The sequence below is a fragment of the Amblyomma mixtum genome, chromosome 9 (assembly GCF_055824585.1).
Source record: "Amblyomma mixtum isolate Tamu chromosome 9, ASM5582458v1, whole genome shotgun sequence".
Taxonomy (NCBI): domain Eukaryota; kingdom Metazoa; phylum Arthropoda; class Arachnida; order Ixodida; family Ixodidae; genus Amblyomma; species Amblyomma mixtum.
Window position 1 is genome coordinate 68,198,818 of NC_143020.1, and position 20,287 is coordinate 68,219,104.

At 46.4% G+C, this 20,287-nt stretch overlaps 1 protein-coding gene across 1 annotated transcript; it reads left to right on the forward strand.

Moving 5' to 3' along the window:
* Window positions 1-447: 447 nt before the first annotated feature.
* On the forward strand, window positions 448-8,955 carry LOC149329528 (TNF receptor-associated factor 6-like). Its single transcript, XM_089562282.1, has 2 exons — window positions 448-771; window positions 7,753-8,955. The coding sequence occupies exons 1-2, from the start codon at window positions 487-489 to the stop codon at window positions 8,866-8,868; spliced, it is 1,401 nt and encodes a 466-aa protein (XP_089418408.1). The 5' UTR covers window positions 448-486; the 3' UTR covers window positions 8,869-8,955.
* The last annotated feature ends 11,332 nt before the right edge of the window (window positions 8,956-20,287 follow it).

Below are 20,287 nucleotides of genomic sequence, written 5' to 3' on the forward strand. Positions count from 1 at the left end.
ATGGTGACAGAGAGGCGACGGGAAAGGACGACAAAAACTTCTTAAAGGGGCCATTTCTAAACCGGCGAGCGTAATTTGCACGCTTTCCAAGGCGCGCTATAGCAGGCAGCTGGAGATAAGAAATCGCTTCGTAAGCTGCGGCCGGGTATCGAAATAAGGCCTGCAAAGTCGTGCTACAAATGCACCGCACACTCATCAACCGAGGGCGCAACAAGAGCGCTGCAAAAAATTACAAAATTCGGCGTAATGTTTTGCAGAAATAGTTTACCTATTTTATAAACGTGGCAATAAAATATTCACTTCTTTTTGTTGTTTTGTAGCATTTTTATGTGTGCTTTTGAATTTCATGATATAAGTGTTTCGGCCGCCCAAAGTGGCTGTGCTGCAGTCGCGCTAAACCGTTTTTGGGCCCAGCCTTCGCCACCATTCTACATCCACCTTGGAAGTTCCTTCAGTGCTCACTGCAGCGGGCGTCCGTGTCGAACGATGCCGCCTGAAAGTACGCAGTACACGTTGGTCGGGTTCTCCCCGGAGCTCGACTGGAGGCCCCTGAGCTTTTCCAAGCCTCTGCCTTCGAACAGAGTGTGCGCCGCCTGCGGAATAGTGCGAAAGAAGACCGTGTTACTTCCGTGCATCCATGTACTGTGCGAATCTTGCTACGAGCACAGCACGCAGGAAGGCTCGCACGTCTGTCCGCTGGACGGCTACGAGTGCCAGCAAGAGGACGTCGAGTGGAGGGACTGCCCTGCAGAGGAGATGCTTCGAAGGGAGGTAAGCGAGATGGAAAAATAAGTCGGAAAATACGACTGTAGGCTTTATTACTCGCTTCGTTGGAAGTTCGGAACTTTGAGACATAACGTGGAGAGCACGGGACTTCTATGTCAGTAAAAATGGAACAAATGAGTCGTTTGCTCGTATGAGAGCATATCCTCTCAGCCGCGTCGCACTTATAACTTTAGAGTACAGCCGAAAGCTGCGTGAAAAGCAACACGGAATTGTGTGCTGTTACGGAGAGCTTGCGCATTCTACCGATTTTAGGTGCGCGCTTATTTGAACATCCGCCTTTAACAACTCTTGCGCTTCGATAACCAGAGATACTCCTGCATTCTCGCATGTGCCAGTTCAGCAATCATTATCACGCTTCTATGCTTTTGTTCCGATGAAAATCCCGCGAAAATGTTTCGTAACCTTTGTGACAGCTTTTCGGGCGGCGGTAGATATAACAATATTGTCTTGCACCTCGCGCGCATTGCGAAGTGCGTATGAAGTGAACGTCAGTGTGTCAGATTTAGGAACGACGAGGGTCGCATGTGTCTGTGAACTCTGTGATCAAAAGACAGATGTTTGCGGCAAACGAACAGCATGAGCGAAGTAAGCTTGAGAGGGGGTGTTTCTCTGGGCATTGAATGGCGATAACAGCGAACTACGCATCCCGATAAATAATCTGGCTGCCTAGAGCCATGCGCATTCCGACATGCATCATAACGGCAATGCGTTCTGCGATGTATGACAAAATAACAGCTTACTTTGAACTTTTGCTTCCAGTTACCATTTCATTACCATTAATGTTACAGCTCAAACAGGCGAAAAGCGATAGTCTAATTGGCTGGCTAGGCGAATAGCGTTCTCTGTCGCAAGTTCGATAAGGGAAAGAACAATGGTGAACACCTATAGCCGGGGCAGACGCGCGTCATGATAAATACCTCCGCCGTGCGCGTCTTTTGAATGTACAGGCGCGGCCAGAATAATACGGACCACAGGAACGCTGGCAGAACTACGCAGAATTGCTTATGGGCGCTACCTAGCTGTAGGATCTTGAACTATCTGTGCTTGGAAGCTGAGACAGAGCGCCAGTGAGACGGACCCACATTTTGCCGCAGGCCTACCATCACCTCTTAACTGATATTCATGTGACAGCAGCGGGTGCTTCGTCACTTCCGTCGAGGAGCGGCTCGCGCAGGGAACGGGCAAGGTAGATATACCATGGTAGCGAAGGCTCCATAGACGCCCATTGGTCCAAATAATGGCGGCTCATGGGGCACCCCAGCGCCCCCATTTTGGGGGGCAACCTACTTATGAGTGACGTTGAATGACGTCACGCATATGTATCTTTTGGCGCGAATTATAAAGTGGTCTTTTTATAGAACCCGCATTTTCGAGCCGGTGTCACTTCAAGGTTGCCTTTCAGTGCGCACCAACCTTTGCCAGTCAAATGTGCTCGAGTTCCTGCTAGTTATGACCTTGTTAATGTGCAATTGGGAACCCAATGACAGTGACTGGCAAAGAAAGTAGCATAGAAAGGCTGCAACACTTTCAGACGCTGGCTAAGCATGCATGATTCGTAGTGGAAACGTTGGTGAAAATACTGGTGCTAGTACTTTTGAGTACATGAAGGTATGATGCACAAAGCACAGGCTCAAGTGCACAGGTTGCAATGCAGTGTGCAGCAAGTATCGTTTTCATATTCATGGTTTATTACAGCAACCAAACAAATACAGTGAAAAGCCCACCAACAAAAAAATGTGCGTCACAGGCAGCTCAAGCAGTAGTTTTTTTAAGCTGGCTATTTATCTCAATGGTCACAGTGCGGATAGGAAAAAGCCCTGAAGTTCCACGAACTTTGCCAGGTAGGAAATTGAAAAGTATAGATAACAATGCTACGAAAGCTTCCAATGAGGCAAACATGACATGACATAAGTAGGCGCATCAACACATTGACCATGCAGCACACAGGGATTACTCTTCACACTTCATTTCTTCAACTGAAAGAATACAACAGCTATGTATACACCTGCATGACAATATTAAAAACAAGCTTTAGCATCAACACATCTGCTCAACGCTAGAGCGTTACACCAGACATAGGGCCTGCGCACAACCCCGAGACCTCCTTCTTGTCGCTAACCGGAGAAATTTGAAGCAATTCTAATCGAACTAAAATATACATGAAGTGCAGTTTAAAGAGAAGTGCAAGAACATTTAATACAGCCACTCCTTCCTCGAGTAGGCACAGCATCGAGACGCAGCCATCCTGGCCGCAGATACAGAAACAGGTCGAAGTGCTTGGAAGAAACCCTCAGGTCTCGCAGCTGGCACGGCGTCTTCTCCAGGCTGAGGTTGCGGCAGAACTGCACCCACGTTTTGCACCTGGACATGATGCAGCGTCCACGTTATACAACTGCACCCAAATGAATACCATACACTCCAAACGTCAATACGCCAAGATTCATTTCACTTAAATGCAGTACGTTATAACTATGGCTGAAAATGCTCGCGCCAAGCCTCAGCGCCTCAGAGTGCGGTTACGCTCGCGTGATACTACGCGGCTAGCTGCTTTTCTATGCTCAAAGAGTGACGAGAGCGATGCAGCGAAATGAGTTTAAAAATACATTGACGGTCATGTATACGTATAACGGCAATAACTACTGCTGGCCGAATTTAGATAAGGCACAGTCAATGCGGCGCATATACACATGGTTGAGTTTCGATACTGTCAGTTGCGAGGGGATCCTCAAATTGGCTTCACGGTGCTGCAAAACCCATTAATGTCATGCCCAGAGCTGTTAGGCAGCGCAGTTGGTTTTAAATTGACCATGCGGCAAGTAGAGGGCACGTGGTTGCTCACGAGAGCCCGGTATCAATTTCACGTTGGTGAGAGTTGGCTGCACGAAACTAGCTACAAATAAGACAAATGATTTGTGTCTTTTGCACATCTTATGACTGCAAGTGCGTGCCCTGCAATTTGCTAAAATCTTCCGATAACATGAAGCCAAGTGCGTATGAAACGGTTACAGCTACGATAGGCGCGGAAAGCCCGACAAAAGCATATCTAGAGCAGACGACAACGGCAAAAGCTCACCTGCGAAAGTCCAGAGGGAAGCGGTGTAGTCTTGGTAAGACACCCACGGTACAACCCACGCTGTCACAATGTGCCACGGAGCAAGGTTTCTTCACATGCCGCAAGCTCATCTTGAAATGCAGAGCTAAGCGCTTGAAGCGATGAGCGCGAAGCCTCGGAAAAAGGTTTCGCACTGGCCGTACAGGGAAGGAAACGCTGCAGCGGTGCAGCGGGGTGCAGATCTTGCCAAATGGTGACAGAGAGGCGACGGGCAAGGACGACAAAAACTTCTTAAAGGGGCCATTTTGAGACCGGCGAGCTTAATTTGCACGCTTTCCAAGGCGCGCCATAGCAGGCAGCTGGAGACAAGAAATCGCTTCGTAAGCTCCCGCAATCCGCAGCCACTGTGGCCTGGTACCGAAACAAGGCCTGCAAAGTCGCGCTGCAAATGCACCGCACACTCATCAACAGAGGGCGCAACAAGAGCATTGAAAAAAATTACAAAATTCGGCGTAATGTTTAGCTGAAATAGTTTACCTAACTTATAAAACGTGGCATTAAAATATTCATTTCTTTTTGTTGTTTTATCGCATTTTTATCTGTGCGTTTGAATTTCATTATATAAGTGTTTCGGCCGCCCAAAGTGGCTGTGCTGCAGTCGCGCTCAACCGTTTTTGGGCCCAGCCTTCGCCACCATTCTACATCCACCTTGGCTCTGCCGCTCCTTCTCGCCTGTGGCCGCACGTGATGAGTCACCTGACTCGCTCTTGCGATTGGCGGTCACGTTTGTCGCTGCCCCGACCGCCGCTCTGTACGCTTGATCTTGCACTTGTGGCACGTGATTTGCTCTCGCTGAAGTCTTGAAAAAATAAAGGTGAACCAAAGCTGGACAGTGTATATCCATGCTTAGGAGCTCTCGCTCAGTTTATGGTGGCTGAGGTGAGTTACGCCACAGCCACTTTTTCTCTGGAGCTGTCGATAACCTTCATTTGTTCCGGAAAAAAGTCGTCTATAAAAGAAATCAAAATGCAACACGCGGAACAAGTGGACAGACGGAACCACTCGCTCTGACTGCTTAACAAAAAGTTGCACTCCGTTGTATTAGAACGTTCTATTGCGGTATACCATTGCAGCCCGTTGCTTCGTGTGTTATTTTCTTCGGCCGTGTACTGCGCTTTGAATTGCCTGAGTACCAGCCTTTATTAACGATGCCAACGTCATTAAATAACCGTGCAATGAATATAAACAAGTTCACGACAGGAGGGTTTGCAGGATCATTCAAAGGCGTATACCTCGCAATGACGTAAGTACGTCCTATCCTTAATACAACCGGAAGCAAGAAAGCGTCTGGAAATCTTTGCCACGAAGAAAGTCGTCGTGGTCTTTAATTAGGGATAGTTACGCCCCAAGTGAATCCTTTGTTTTCACTTCGACGCGAAACAATCCAATTTTTTTTGCCCTGTTTACCAACTTTGCCTACTTTATATTCTTCCTGCAAGCTCTGTTTCTCGTTCAGTACGTTGGTCTTTTTTATGGTCTTTGTTGTTTGTGAGGAAAGCATGTTTCGAAGAAAAGAAATCCTGCCGCATCATGGAATAAGCCAGCGGTGATAAGCATTCTTAATCTCATCCGCCAACCTAACTTTCTGCCGCCCCCTGCTACGCTTGCTTTCTGTTGGAATCCACTCCGTTATCCTTAAGGACCAGCGGTTATCTTGCCTTCGCATTACATTCCCTGCCTAAGACCATTCTTTCCTCTTGATTTCGACTAGGATATCATTGACGCGCGTTTGAAGGTTGATGACTTCCAAATTAATGGTGGTTAATAAGAGAAGTTCGCGTTGATGCAGCGGCCGCAGCTTGCAAAGGACAGGGGTTAATTGGAGAGACATGGGAGAGGTCTCTGCCCTGCAGTGGGCGCTGTCAGGCTGATGATGACAATCATTCGGAGTCTCGTATGCTTTCACTGTCCGATGACACCGACAGTAGTAGTGGCGGGGGTTATGGTTGCATGTGTGAGGAGCCGTGAAGATGAGGCTGCCTAAAGCAATAGCTGATAAGACGCTGATGAACGGACTGTTAGACAGTGGCCGATACCGTTAACAATGGCTCTCTGACATTGCATGGTCCGATGGAAATGTGTGTATGAATGCTGCTCTTATTCCCCGGATATTTTGAATGCTGCATAAACAGGATACACTAAAGAAGCCGCACTATGGAGCGTCACAGATGACTCAGATGTCTCGAAGCTTTTAAGAAAAGGACACGTATTGAATTGGTGAAGGCACTCTTAAATATGGCCCGAGCTCCCTCTTAAAACTCTCGCATTCTTTCTGGCTCTCCGGATGTGTGAGTAATCAAGACTGTGCGAAAAAAAATATTTAGCAGTTAAAGGTGATCATCGTGCGCAGTGTTTTATCGTATGTCATGGTATTTTGTATTGCGCCTAACGAGAGAAAAAAAGCGATTGTTAATAAACATTCTTATCCGCGGAGGTTCCAGAGGCACCGAAGCAGCACAGCTGATAGGCCGAATATAATTGACAAGGGTTGGTCCTACAACGGACCAAAATTAAACCATTCATTTCCAACGCTGGACCGGTTGATTATGCTGCTTCGGTGTAGTGTTATGCTGTGCCTTAATTGACTGTGACAGCTCGCTAATTTGAACAATTGTGATGCTAGATCAGGCGAAATAGACCATGGACAACAAGCTCTGTCAGTCAGGTGCGCTCATGACTCAAAGGAAAGACCTCTATTTCTGCTTTCTCGCGACGATGAGAGGCTTCAGTTTTTTTTCATCTTTTTGCTGTCGTGCTCCACCGCAATACGGTACTGTATGCAGTAGAGTGCCCCTTTTTGGCAAGAAACCAAAGCGACTCGCTTAGCGTGTCATCGCGGCTATCGCACGCATGGTTTTGGTCATTGAACGATTGTCTTTGAACAGCAACTGCCATTGCAGCTGAACAATTTCCCCAACAGTGGTATTTATTTTGGTCCTAAGCGAAGGCAGATGAGCTGAACACAACTAGCCGCGATATTTTTGCATAAGATTTAGAACTCCTATCTGACGCTGAGTTGCTCAAATAGTTAACATTCTTTATTCCTTCAAAGGATGAAAATCATTTCTTTTCCTTTTTCATGTATCGTATTTCGTGACCAACACGTAGTGCATTTAGCATGCGTAGTGAATGTCAGTTTATTTTTCGGAACACTAGCGTACAAACCCTTGTTTTTCATGGTTTACTATTCATCATAAACTGACATCTGGTGATCCAGTGCGGTGGCAGGTTTGTATAGAATTAACCACAATCAGTCATTCGTTCGTACGTTTGGAATTTCGACGTTGCGTTTCTCTGGCTGCAGTTTCAAAAGGTTCAGCTGCTTTACTATGTTGTCGTCTCCGTCTACCACCAATCCAACATTTGCTATCCAGATTAACTGGAGAGCACGATATCCTATGACCCTACCTTGTCTGAACGCGGCCATTATGCGGCATGCCTACATGGGTGCTGTTTAGCGTCGTTCTCTGCTGCTGCTTACTGCAATGAACGTCTCTACCGTAGGCAGACGGTCCAAAATAAGGGCGCATGGGGAGAACTGAATTCGTGACAGCGGGTACAGGAAGGTATAGATATAACACTGTAATTTAGTTCACGTATTACACTACTATGAGTCAGAGTGAGGTTAGTGCAGAAGTGAAAATAGAACAGTGTCTTTGCACTTCATGTGTCCCAGGGATAAAGTTGTAGATTTTGAAGAACAGATCTGTATAACATCCTACGGTCCCTGTGCTCAACCAAGTGGTGACGTGAATTCACCGCAGGAATTAACCTGAAAACAGAAATTGAAAAAAAAATCCATCGTTGGAGACGTAATAGTTATTTCAATGAAAACGCTCTTGTTCGTCTTGCAGGTCAAGTGCTGGAATGCAGAACGGGGTTGCCAGCACGTGACGGCTGCTTCCATGATCGCCTACCATTTCCAGCGGGAATGTGTGCACCATTCTACTCGCTGCCCCAAGTGTTCGAACAGCGTCCTCTGCAGCGAAGTGTGCGCGCACCTCAGGTCGGGAACTTGCGGCTCGTTGACTGACGCCTCTTTGGAATCCCAAAGCAATCGCGACACCAACGATGGAAATGCGTCTTTTGCTACTTTCAGCCAAGCATTTCAAACGAAGGCGGAAGAAATCAAGGGCTATCTCGAAAAAATCGCTGCTGATAATAGCACACACGGTGACAGGTTGAATGAAATGTCTCATGATATCAACACATTCAAGGAAACTTTAAGGCAAGAAGTGGCAGCTGCTGTACGAAATCCCCAGAACTTAAATGAAGCCTTGCGTGAAATTTTAGCGTCAAATGCGGAAATGAAAGAAGGTTTCACCACACGCAGCGACGCTGTAAACAATCTCTCCGCAGGGGTGAACCGATTAGAAAAAGAACTGACAAATAAGTTGGGTAATATGGCAACGGATACTGCAGGAAGCATTTCGCAGATCACAGCTGCCCTGGAAGAAGCCAAAACAGAATTGAGGGAGAATGGTCAGAAGACGTTGGAGCGCATCACAAAAGTGCATACACTGGCTCAGCTGCAAGCAACGCGGTGCGAGTTTTTTGTACAGGGTGTGAAATCCCTCGAAGAGATAGCGCTGAACGAAGGAAGTGCTTGGTATTACAACGAGAGGGTGTACCTGCGTGGTTATTGCATATCACCCGGCCTATACTTCTGGAAAAAAGGCGACTCGGTTACTGTGCATATTCACTTAGCGCTGAACAAAGGTGACCTGGACGACGTTGTTCTGTGGCCATTCGAGCAAAGAATCAAGCTTAGCGTCGTGCATCCGCAAGATGGCGCCGAACGTGAGTTCGATGATAAAACAACACGTGCTTGGAAGAATTGCCAAAAGCCCGAAACTTCAAGCAATTGTGGCTTTGGCATCCTCACGTCGTCGTTTTTCCTAGCGGATCTCCTGAATGACGGCTTTGTTGAAGACGACAAGCTTCGTGTCAAGTGGGAGCTCCTTCCTTGAGTTTCTCTTCCAACGGCACAGGAACAAGGAAGTGGCGCATATACATGGCAGGAATAAACTTTTGCTTTTCTAGTTACTACACGAAATTTGAAGAAACCTTCGTGGCCACTACAGTATTTACCATTTCTTTCAGAATAAATTTGCAGTTTAAATGTCAGTTACCGTGGTTTGTATTCGACGTCACTGCTGTTTTGACCTTCGTAATACCCCTGTCACACGGACATTTCGAAGGCCCTCGAATCGACAGTCTATCGGCTCGAAGGCGATAGAGCGCTGCTACACGGCCAGTTTGAATGGCCATCGAGTCAATAGTCTATCGAGTCGACGGAGCAGCCCGGAACTCTATCGAGATTTCGAGGGCCTTCGAGCGTTGCCCAAGGTTGCTAGCATTGCTTCTAATGACAACAAACATGACGGCGCCCTTCAAAGCCGGACCCCTCGCTTCGGACTGAATTCTCGTTGCTGCTGCCTTTTTCTGTCCGTTCACTGGTCATAAATGGGGCATCGGTCTTTCGCTTTGTCGCTTCTTGCCTACAAGAAAACGTATAAGTGATAAATTTGCTTTATTTTTTATTTAGAGTGACGATTCTGGAGCTGCTAAGCCTAAGAGAGTCGGTTTGTTGAAAGTAATGGTTCCCGTTTTGACAACCAGATGGCGCCACTAGAGGCTGAGTTTATTTTTGCGTCTCTGCTAGCATACGCTGAACTAAATGTGGGAGTGCGCCTGCGTTTAGCGTAGGTAAGCGTGCATACGCTCGTGGTACGTAGACAGCATAAATTTATGCTCTTTTCTCACTGTATCTGTGTGCGCCGCGAGCGACGACGTGGTGCGCACAGCGAGAAGCAGCAGCGGCGCGGCCGTTCCATCTCGCCCGGGCGTCAACAGATGAGAACAGGTCCTAGTTTTTGCGGCGAGCGAATCCGCTTCGCTTGCCAGATTTTTCAACTAGTGTGAACGCGCCTTATGACTGCAAAAAAGTGTATTTCAACATTTAGTTCAATATATTTTTGTTATTTGCGCGAAACCGAACGTAGCGACTGTGGCGCCACACGAGCTTGGCGTAAGACGCGAGAACGATTTCAATGGCCATTGAGATTTGCCGTGTAGCAGCTCCACAACTCCCTCGAGTTCGATGGCGATCGAAAATCTCGATGGCCCTCGACTCGATGGCCATTGAAACTGGCCGTGTGACAGGGGTATAAGACTGCCTTTAAGGGTCGTATAATCTACTATATGGCACTCGCAATATTGATTTGGAAATGAGAGCTTTTACTTGTGTTGATAGCCAATTTCGCAACCATAGCTGTAATGCCATATTTCTGGGAATAAACTAGGCCTACGTGTTTCATGTTACCATGCCATAAAAGAAGTCTCACGTTCATTTCCTAACTGGATAGAAAGCTGTGTTTCTGCCGTATCTACGGGCGTATAGGGCCATCCAATCCTTTAAAATAATGCCCTTGAAACCTGGGTTCACCAGTACTGTCATTAAGTGAAGGCAAGGCCCCAATCTGGTTGCAAACACGGAATAGGTGTAAAGGTAACTCCGCCAACAGCATTCTTATTGAATGTCCTTAGTTCTGGCCTTCACTTAGGTTTCATATATTATGCGGCGGTTGCAACCATGTTTGCATGGAAAGGCTTTTACTCGCCCCTTCTTTTGCAAGGGAGCCGCGACAAATTTTTGAGATAAATGTCATAGGAAGATAAGCGCGTGGTTTAGTGAATTTGTACAGAAAACGAGCCTTATTCCAGTCACTCAGTGAACCTTCTTTACTACTATTTTTGCCTGTCTTCATCTTGGGACAGGAGCATGTAAAAATTTACACGGCAGCAAAATCAAATGCCATAAACACTATCTAGCTTTCAGACCATTGTCCGGGAATTACTACCGAAATTGTTCCATCGCTTTGACGCTGCGTATCTTTGAAATTTTCTGCCAAAGCTTATCAGTGAAACGGAGGTTTTGTCTTCGCCCGTCTCCTCGAAATCGTTCATCGTAATGAACCATCTTTTTGCCAGGCGCTGTGCGCTGCCCCTGTGTATTGCTTATCACTGAAACGTCGCAGCTATTCGCATGATAGCGGCCGAGAGCTTCCATTGCTCTACTTAAGTACATGTGATATAGTATTTTTGTTATTATCTTGTTGCCAAAATAATGGGCCAAAAAACATGGTTTATTGACCAAGGTGAATGGAAATTGCTAGTGCTGCGTCCCATGCTCAGAGTGGTGGACGCTTCCAGGAATGCATCAGCGGTATCCAGGCAAAGCAGGCGAGTTTTAATATGACCGTCATCCGCATCATAATGAGCCTTACTACGCTCACTGCACGGCAAAGGCCTCGTCTATGTCTCTGCAATTAACCCTGTCCTTTACCAGCTGCGTCTACCCTCTACCCGCCATCTTCGTAGTCTCATCCGCCCACCTAACTTTTTGACGGCCCCTGCTACGCTCGCCTCGTCTATCCACTGAGTTATCTTTAAAGACCAGCGGTTATCTTGCCTTCGCTTTACACGGTCTGCCCAAGCCCATTTCTTCCTTTTGGTTTCGACCATGATGTTATTAACTCGAATTTGTTCTCTCACCCACTCCTCCCGCTTCCGGTCATTTAACATTACACCCTATCATTTTTCTTTCCGTAGTTGGATGCGTTGTCCTCAACATAAGCTGCACACTTTTAATTAGGCTCCATGTTTCTGCTCCATAGGTGAGTACCAATAAGATACAGCTGTTGTATACTTATCCCCTGGGGGATATTGCTTAACTGCCTTTTGTGCCGCCGCGGTGGCTCAGTGGCTATGGTGCTCGGCTGCTGACCCGAAAGACGCGGGTTCGATCCCGGCCGCGGCGGCTGGAATTTCTTTGGAGGAGAAATTCTAGAGGCCCGTGTACTGTGCGATGTCAGTGCACGTTAAAGAACCCCAGGTGGTCGAAATTTCCGGAGCCCTTCACTACGGCGTCTCTCATAGCCTTTGTCGCTTTGGGACGTTAAACCCCACAAAACCAAAACCAGCCTTTTGTGATCTAAGAGAACCAGGCTTATGCACTGCACATAAATTTCATTCTTATACTTATTTCCCACTCTTGACATGGATAAGCGGCCACTACTTGATATAAGTATACGCATTGCCTTGTACTTTATTAAGCAATTGTTAGCTGCTTTTCCCTTGCGAGTCTGTTGAACATTATTCTGGCTGCCTGCATCTTAAATTTAAGACCCACTATTCTGCTCTGAGTGCCTAGCCCAGTGATCATGCTTTGCACCTCATCTACATCTACTGAATGACTTAGCAAGGCAACGTCATCAGCAAACCGCGAATTACCAAGGTATCCTCCGTTAACTCTTATCCCCAACTGTTCTGAATCCGGGCCTCGGAACACCTCCTGCAAAGGGACGGTGCATAGCATTGGCGGGATAGTGTCTCTCTACCTGCACCTTTCTATATTGGAATTTTATTCCTGATTGCTGATTTTATCAAGGACTATGGTAGCTGTGCAATAGTTATAAATATCTTCCAATATTTTCGCATAAGACTCTTCTACACCCTGCATCCGCAATGCCTACATGACTCCTGTGGTTTCCACTGAGTCAAGTGCTTTCTCGTAATTAATCAACGCTATATTAGGGGTTGGTTACATTTTGCGCATTTCTCTATCTTCTAGTTGATAGTGTGAATATGGTCTATGGTCGAGTTTCCTTTACGAAGGCCTGCCTGGTGGTTTTGTTGATTAAAGTAGAAGGCTATGCTGGTTCTATTTGCGATTACCTTTGGAAATACCTTGTAGGCAATGGACAGTAAGCTGATTTGTCTATTGATTGATTGATTGAAAACATCTTTATTTATTCAGTATTTTCAGAACATGTGGGTGGGCCGCCTAGTCCGGTAGTCCATTGGCTGCTGCTGCTGCGGTGGCCCTCCCCACCAGCCAGTGCTGACGGTCAGGATCATCGCTGAGCAGAATAGCCTCCCACTGCTCCTCCGAGGGGTTGGGAATGGGGTCAAGTAAGGGATTAAATTGGCATGCCCACACCATATGGTAGAGGTTAGCTACCTCGCCACAGTGTGGGCACTTCGGAGAGTATAGTGTAGGGTACCACAGGTGTAATTTAGCTGGTGTTGGGTATGTGTTGGTTTGTAGTCTCCTAAGGGTGTTCTCTTCTAACTTATTGAGGGATTTGTGTGGTGTTGGGTACTCCTTTCTGGCTGTTCTGTATGGCGCGAGATTGTCAGCATACACTGCTAAACCTATCAGGTCACGGCACCCTTCATGGTCATCAGGGGGAGACGCCCGGTATAGAAGAGCTCGGGCATGCCTGTGAGCGGCTTCGTTCTAATTTTTCGAGTTCTTGACATCTCCTTCCTTCTGAATGATGATAATGCTAACGTTCCTCCAAGCTGCTGGTACGCTATAGGTCACAAGGCATTGTTTTTACAGGGCAGCTAGCTCTTCTAACAAAATCCCCGCACCGTCTTTCAAGAGATCTCCTGTTACCTAATAATCGCTACCTGCTTTCCCACTTTGCAGTGCTCCTATGGCTTTCTTAACTTGCTGTTTTGTTGCTAGGGGGATGTCCCAGTGATGAGCACTACTGCTTCTCTCACTGACGTTGTGATTATATTGGTTACTGCATAGATTTGTGTAGAACTCTTCGGCTGCTTTAACTATCTTATCCATTTTGCTAATGACATTGCCCTGTTTGTCTCTGTTTGGTTTTGACCTATGCTTAGTTTCCTCTTCCTGCTTTTAGGCTACTTCCGTTCTCTAGAGCATGCTACATTTTCTTCATATTAAACTTCCTAATTTCGGCTACCGTGCGCTTGTTTATTAACTTTGATAGCTCAGCCAGCTTGATTCTGTCCGTACGGTTAGACGCTTTCATGCTTTCGTGTTTCTGTTAATACGTTATACGTTTCTACTATTTTGTTTTAGTGTTGTCGATGTTCTTTTTTTTTCTTTGAGAAAGCAAGCGAAGTGGGTAGGGGGTCGGTGGATAACATCAGACAGTTTTGCGTTATTAACAGAGCTGCAGAGGGCACAAGTCTTGGTTAACCGGAAGGCAATGGAAGATACCTTTGTCGTATATTGGACGTAATTGTGTGATGATAATGAATTGATATAGATATTCTCGCGAATCACAAGATTCACATTTTTGTGATGCGTCAACGAGCAACGTACTTGCGAGAATTAAATATGAAGAATCGGAGAGTGCAATTATCCTTAACAACCATGCAGCGCACTGCAATTTCACTGTTCAGTGCAGCGAACAATTCAGTCAAACAGCTGGAATAATGCGGACGGCAGGTAACGTCCGGTCCTAATATATTTTCATCGGCGAAGATATATTGCTCGCGTTTCAGTGAAGCCATTTGTTTCCATTTTCCGCTGACTAGTACTCGTACTGTGTCCTTGTGGGGATTTGAGAACGAAGCACTTTGTGAAATGCTGATTGTGAGGATTTAATGCCACGAAGCAAAACATCGGCTATGACGGAGGCCATAGTGGGGGGCTTCAAATTAATTTTGGTTGTTTTTTGGGAAAGGAAATGAAGCAGTAACTGTCTCATACATCTCGGCGGGCACCAGTACCTCGTTGTAGGGGAAGAGATCGAAGAGAATGTGAAAGAAGATAGGAAGAAAGAGGTGCCTTAGTGAAGGTCTCCGGATCAATTTCGACCACCAGGGGTTTTTTAACGTGCACTGAGATTGCAGAGTACACGGGCCCGTTCTCTGTTCTGGCTCCGTCGAAACGCGGCCGCCGCGGTCGGGTTCGAACCAGGGTCGTCCGGCTTAGTAGCTGAGTGGGCAACCAGTCTCCACCGCGGGGGACAAAAACGTAGTAGTTAAGTCGAAAACTCACCAACCAGAAATTAACTGAATCTTCAAAGTTTTCCATTATGTTTGTGATAAATATATGCATAAATAAGATTTGTGAAGTTGTCGGGAGATAAAAATTGTTTTCAGTTTTTAAGGAGAATTAATTTTTTTTTTGCCAGGCTACGTGCAACAGTAAATTGAATAACGTCACTGGAAGTGTGAACCGATCGGAAACAAGAAACGGTATACAGACGCCACACTAATGTGAAATAAGACTCACGTTTGCGTATGGTATTTAAAAAACAATAAATGTGCCTAAATGGGTAAATTTGGTGTGAGCTGATGATTTTTGTCGCAAGTAATGCCTTCCAGATAGGTTGAAAGACTTAAGGCGTAAAACATTTGATTTCCATGAATTCAATTCTTGCACTGCCCTTTGCTTCTTGAGGTGATGACGGCGAGAATATGTTTGTCTTCAAAAAGAGAAAATTTAGCCTATTGCCGCATAGGAACACTATTTCTTTAACAGAAATCTGAGGTGGTTTAAAGCAGAGTCAGGACCACCTGACCACCTTGTGGAGAGTCGCAGCTATGAACGCAACGTGAGCGTTTTCACAGGTGTCCGGTCTTCACGTGCTCGAGGGTAAAACATCGATTACTAAACGCGTTCAGTTTTATCTGGTAGCGTCCACTACGCAGCGAGATTTTGAGAGGCAGAAGGAAGGGAAAGGAAAGGAAAACTTTATTTTCACTAATGCTTTTTCCTGCGGTTTGGGGGCATCTTCAGAGACGTCTTGGTTCTACCCCCAGGAGCATTCTCTGGCGAAGTCGTCCGCCTCTAATCAATGGTCGGTTGCCCTCAGTCCAGGGCTCCGCTGGCCACTGCCGCCCGTTGAGCTCGCTGTACCAGACCTTGTTGGTCTTCACAGCGGTCGCTGGACAGCAGAGTCTCCCACTGCTCCGCACTCGGGTTTTGTATTATGGGGACCACGTCTGTGTTTTGGCAGGCCCATGTGATGTGATATAGAGTGGGTTTTTCGTCGCACCAGGGACATATGTCCGCGTATATCGTAGGGTGCATTTTGTTTAGCATATGTATGTTTGGGAAAGAGCCTGTTTGTAATTGTCTCCAAGTCACAGCTTCCTCTCTGCTGAGAGATTTCTGCGGTGGGGGATATCGCATTCTTCTGCCTCTATAGTTTTGTAGTATGGCCGAGTATTCCCTGGGTGCTGGCGCGAGTTCCGCGGTCTCGTCGGATGCTCGGATGTATCCTTGAGCTATCCTCTCGGCCTCTTGGTTCCCTGCCACCCCCGTGTGCCCCGGTACCCACACAATTTTGTGTGGGATCTTGTCGTTTTGTTCTTTCTGTTTTTTAATTCTGGCGCTCGCTGCGAGGAGTATACGGAGCGCGTGACGACCTATCCTGCCATTCATGTAATTTCGGCAGGCTGTTTGAGAGTCCGTGAGTATTGTTAGTGACCGCCCGGTTCTATAGCCCTCCGCCGCCGCTAGAGCAGCGGCTACTTCCGCGGACTCTGCAGCTGTGCAGCCTCGAAGAGACGCGCTGGTCATTTCGCGTAAAGACGAACCGACCACCGCCGCTGCCCCACGCGTCTGCACACACGGTCGTGGCTTGAGGAGCGTATGTTTTCTCAATAAATTCGACCCTCGCTTCTCTTCTGCTTCGATGGAGGTTGGGATCCATGTTTTTTGGTATTGGCGCTACCTTGAGGGTCTTGCGAAGCTCGTCGGGGATCGTTGCCGTACTCGACATTTCTCGCATTTGCTCGCGGTATCCGAGCCTCTGCAGGAGCGCTCTTCCAGTCGTCGCTTGCAACAGCTTGAGTTTTTGCGACTCAAGCTGCGCCGCTCGTAGCTCCTGAAAGGTGTTATGTAATCCCAGGGCCATGAGTTTTTCTGTAGACGTGTTGCGTGGTAGTCGGAGCGCTGTCTTATACGCTTTGCGTAGCAGGGCATCCGCTTGTTGTATTTCGTTTTTGTTGAGGCACTGGTAGGGTAGGTTGTACGTGATTCGACTAACTACTAGGCTTCTGACTAGTTTTAGTGTGTCCTCTTCACGCATGCCATGTCGCCTGTTGGTGATGCGGGTGATCATGCGTGCGACTTGTAGCGTTGTTGCTTTCAGCAGGGTAAACTGTGAGTACTGCTCTGGTTGGATTGAACCCACATGCCCAAAATTCTTATTGTTGTCTTTTCGGGTATGGGCGCCCCTTCTAGGTAGACGTTGAGTTTTAGGTCATCGTTGGTTGAGACGGTCCGGTTTTGCTTGCCTCTCCAGACTCTCAGCAGTTCCGATTTCTCGGTCGAGCATGCGAGTCTTCTTTCTGCGATGTATTGCTCTACACAAGAGGCCGCTTGCTGTAGCCTTTCTTCTTCTCTCCGAGACAGCCTGTGTTTGTCCAGACTGTTATATCGTCAGCATAAATTGCATGCCTGATGCCTTCGATGTTATCTACTTTTCGAGCTAGGCCTATCATAGCTATGTTAAAGAGTAGGGTTCAGATAACTGACCCTTGGGGCGTTCGCTTGTTTGGAGTGCGGATTTTGTCCGATCGAAGGTCTCCTATGCCGATGCTGCCAGTTCTATCGGACAGGAAGGCTTTCACGAAGCCGTGGATTCTGCGTCCGCAATCCAGGTTGTGTAGGCCCGTGAGGATCGCTTCGTGGCTGACGTTATCGAATGCCCCTTTGATGTCCAGGGCCATAATGACATTTTCTCCCGTCCGAGGTACGTTTCGCAGGACATCTTGTATTTGGAGGAGAACGTCCTGCGTCGAGAGCTTCGCTCTGAAGCCGAACATGGTATGTGGTACACAGTCGTTATCTTCCATGTAATTTTGCAGTCTTAAAGTTACAACCCGTTCGTAAAGCTTGCCAAGGCACGACGTGAGTGATATGGGCCTGAGGTTTTCAATTTGTAGCTTTTTACCAGGTTTAGGTATCATTATAACTTCGGCGTTTTTCTAATCTTCGGGAACCGTCTCCGCCTACCAATGTTTGTTAAGAAAGCTGATGATCTCTTGTTCGAGGCCATCGCTCAGGTTGCGGATTAGGGCAGAAAAACAAAACAGTGATAACTTCTGCTTCAGCGCCTCCGGTAACTGTGTGTAAGAAACCGCGCAATCAGGTGAGAGAGGTTAAGGGCTTTGGAAAGCATTTCATTATTTTCTTTATTTGGCATAGCACGACTGAATGTGTACTGATGCTGGTCTTCCTGTCGAATGGCGATTCCACAGACACTCGCTCCTTGTGTTTAGTTGCTGTGGCGTCCGCCGACGAAGGGGGAGCCACTTTAGTCTGAGGACGCTGAACGCTGGACAGCATGTAGGGAAAACCTGAAGGATACAAACTGAGTACGACTTAACTTTCGGGGTCACAAGTTATCACGTGTTACCAAATATAATGCTAGTGAAACCAGCGATTGACATTGAGTAAAACTTTATTTTCGAGAGCAAGAGATCTTTGCATTAGAAAGAGACCTGTCATGTACATGCGCGGGCAAAAGTAAACGGAGCACGCAACTGTCTTCGAATATTTTTCACGCGTCACCTAATTGAAATTTCCAGCAATGGCACGTGCATGCTGGTAGCGGAGGTTGGTGGGCTTTCTTGTAGGTAAACAACGCTTCTTCATTACCAATGGATAAAGCGTGATTGCACTTCGAACGCAATAGCGTGCTCCGCTTACTTATGGCGCGCCTGTACTTTTATAATAATTTTTACTAAAGTACAGAAAGGGGCACACAAAGTGTTTGAATTGCGAATACTAACAAGCGCTACAACTTTGATTTCTAGCTGTTGTATGAGATCTCCTTACTTTCATTTCTTCATGTGCCTCTTCTTGTGATATCAATATGTAGCAAATTCTTGCTTCAAAGCAGTTCAGTTCCTGTAAACTTATTGCAAAGACTTCCAATGTAGCTGTGTTATGAAATTCCATTCCTACTTGCCCGCTCTTTTTGGCACACTATGTATTAAGTTCTTACTCTGCTTTTATTCCGGTTGAATTGCGATAGGGTTTATATTGTTACACGGCAAGCCATAGATTTGATAGTTATTTTGAAAACGAGGACGACTTGCGTCCAATACTTGTTTTTGTAAAAATCGATCAAGTCCAACATTCTCGGACAAAAAAATATTAAAATTGGGAAATTCGAAGATTTTGTAATGTAATGTAATGTAATGTAATGTATAAGATTTTGATACGTAAGAAAATCTTCCTTTTATAGTGTTTCAATTGATCGCATCGAAGTGTTAATAGTACCTTAGAAATCCAATGGGGAACGCTTTTCATGATAGCAAAAAGGTTAATAGAAAAAAAAATTCAAGACTGCCGTCGGATGATGTGCTGATATATTGATTGTTACAGTGAAATATAACATTTTGCGAAAAAATTCCATTAATAAATGGTTTCCCATCCTGAAATGCATTTGTCCAGAATTGCTGGATATGTGTATTGCTCTTTCTTGAGATGCTGATGACTGTCGGGGGCAAAACGCGCAACATTTTTTTCCTTAGATAACTCGTTTCAAAGATGGACAAACCTTTTCACGCAAACCGATTGGTCTTGTGCCCTCAAGGTTGTTTGAAAAGAGCGCAGGTAGTAGCGTTTAGAAGCGGCCATTGCTAGAGCTTAGGCTCAGGGAACCGGGTGACAAAAACTGCCGCCACGTCACTGCTGTTTACTCGCGAAAGCGCCAAGCGGTTGCAATTCCTGTATAATCTTTAAGACCATTTAAGATAAAAAAAAGCTCCCTGTTTAGTGGACATAGCCTCGTCATCATCACCAAGCGTTAATCTGTCCGTACACGAAAACTTCACATCGCGGTCTAGATCTCTTTGAGCGGAATGCAGCTCCTCTAGGAAATCCTTAGCGAGTTCGGCTTGTGCATTGGTTCTTCTCCTGGTTCAGCTATTCAGTCGAGTTCTTCCTTGTCTCGGTAGTTCCCGCAAGGTCATTATGATTAATTCTGACACGGAGAGTGGTTAAGTCGCAGGTTGTCGTCTCTGTAAATATTTCGCGAATGTTAGACGTAATAATTGCCGTCTGTCTGATTAGAACAGTGTGGCTGTGCTCTACAATTTCGAAAAACAATTTGCCAAATTAGGCGGAAGCGTCTTTCTCTACCCACGGGTTTACCAACGGGCAGAAGCTTTGGCCTGGCTTTCGGCTGGCCCTTGTTTCCCAGACCTAGGTCAATAATCACAAGGCACCTGTAAAGTTTGCTGTCTGTCTTCCCTTGCGTGGTGCTTTACTCATTCTCGTTGAAATGCTCAGGAAACGGCGCCTTGACCCCACCATGTGTAGACGAAGACACTGTCTGTAAATTGGCCGCAGATGCTCTTGCGCCATAAAACCATCATCATCATCATCGTCGTCGTCGTCGTTAAAATAAGCCAAAAACACCAAGTAGGTCATTACAGTGCCAGGTGCGTGAAAGCTGAGGTACGTAATTTTAACAGTTTACATGTCCCCACGATATTATAACGTGTCGGTGACAACGCACACAAATTTATCACCTGAAATATTTTGTTGTCCATACTGATAGAACTCTGTGTCGCAGCTTGCACGGGACAAAT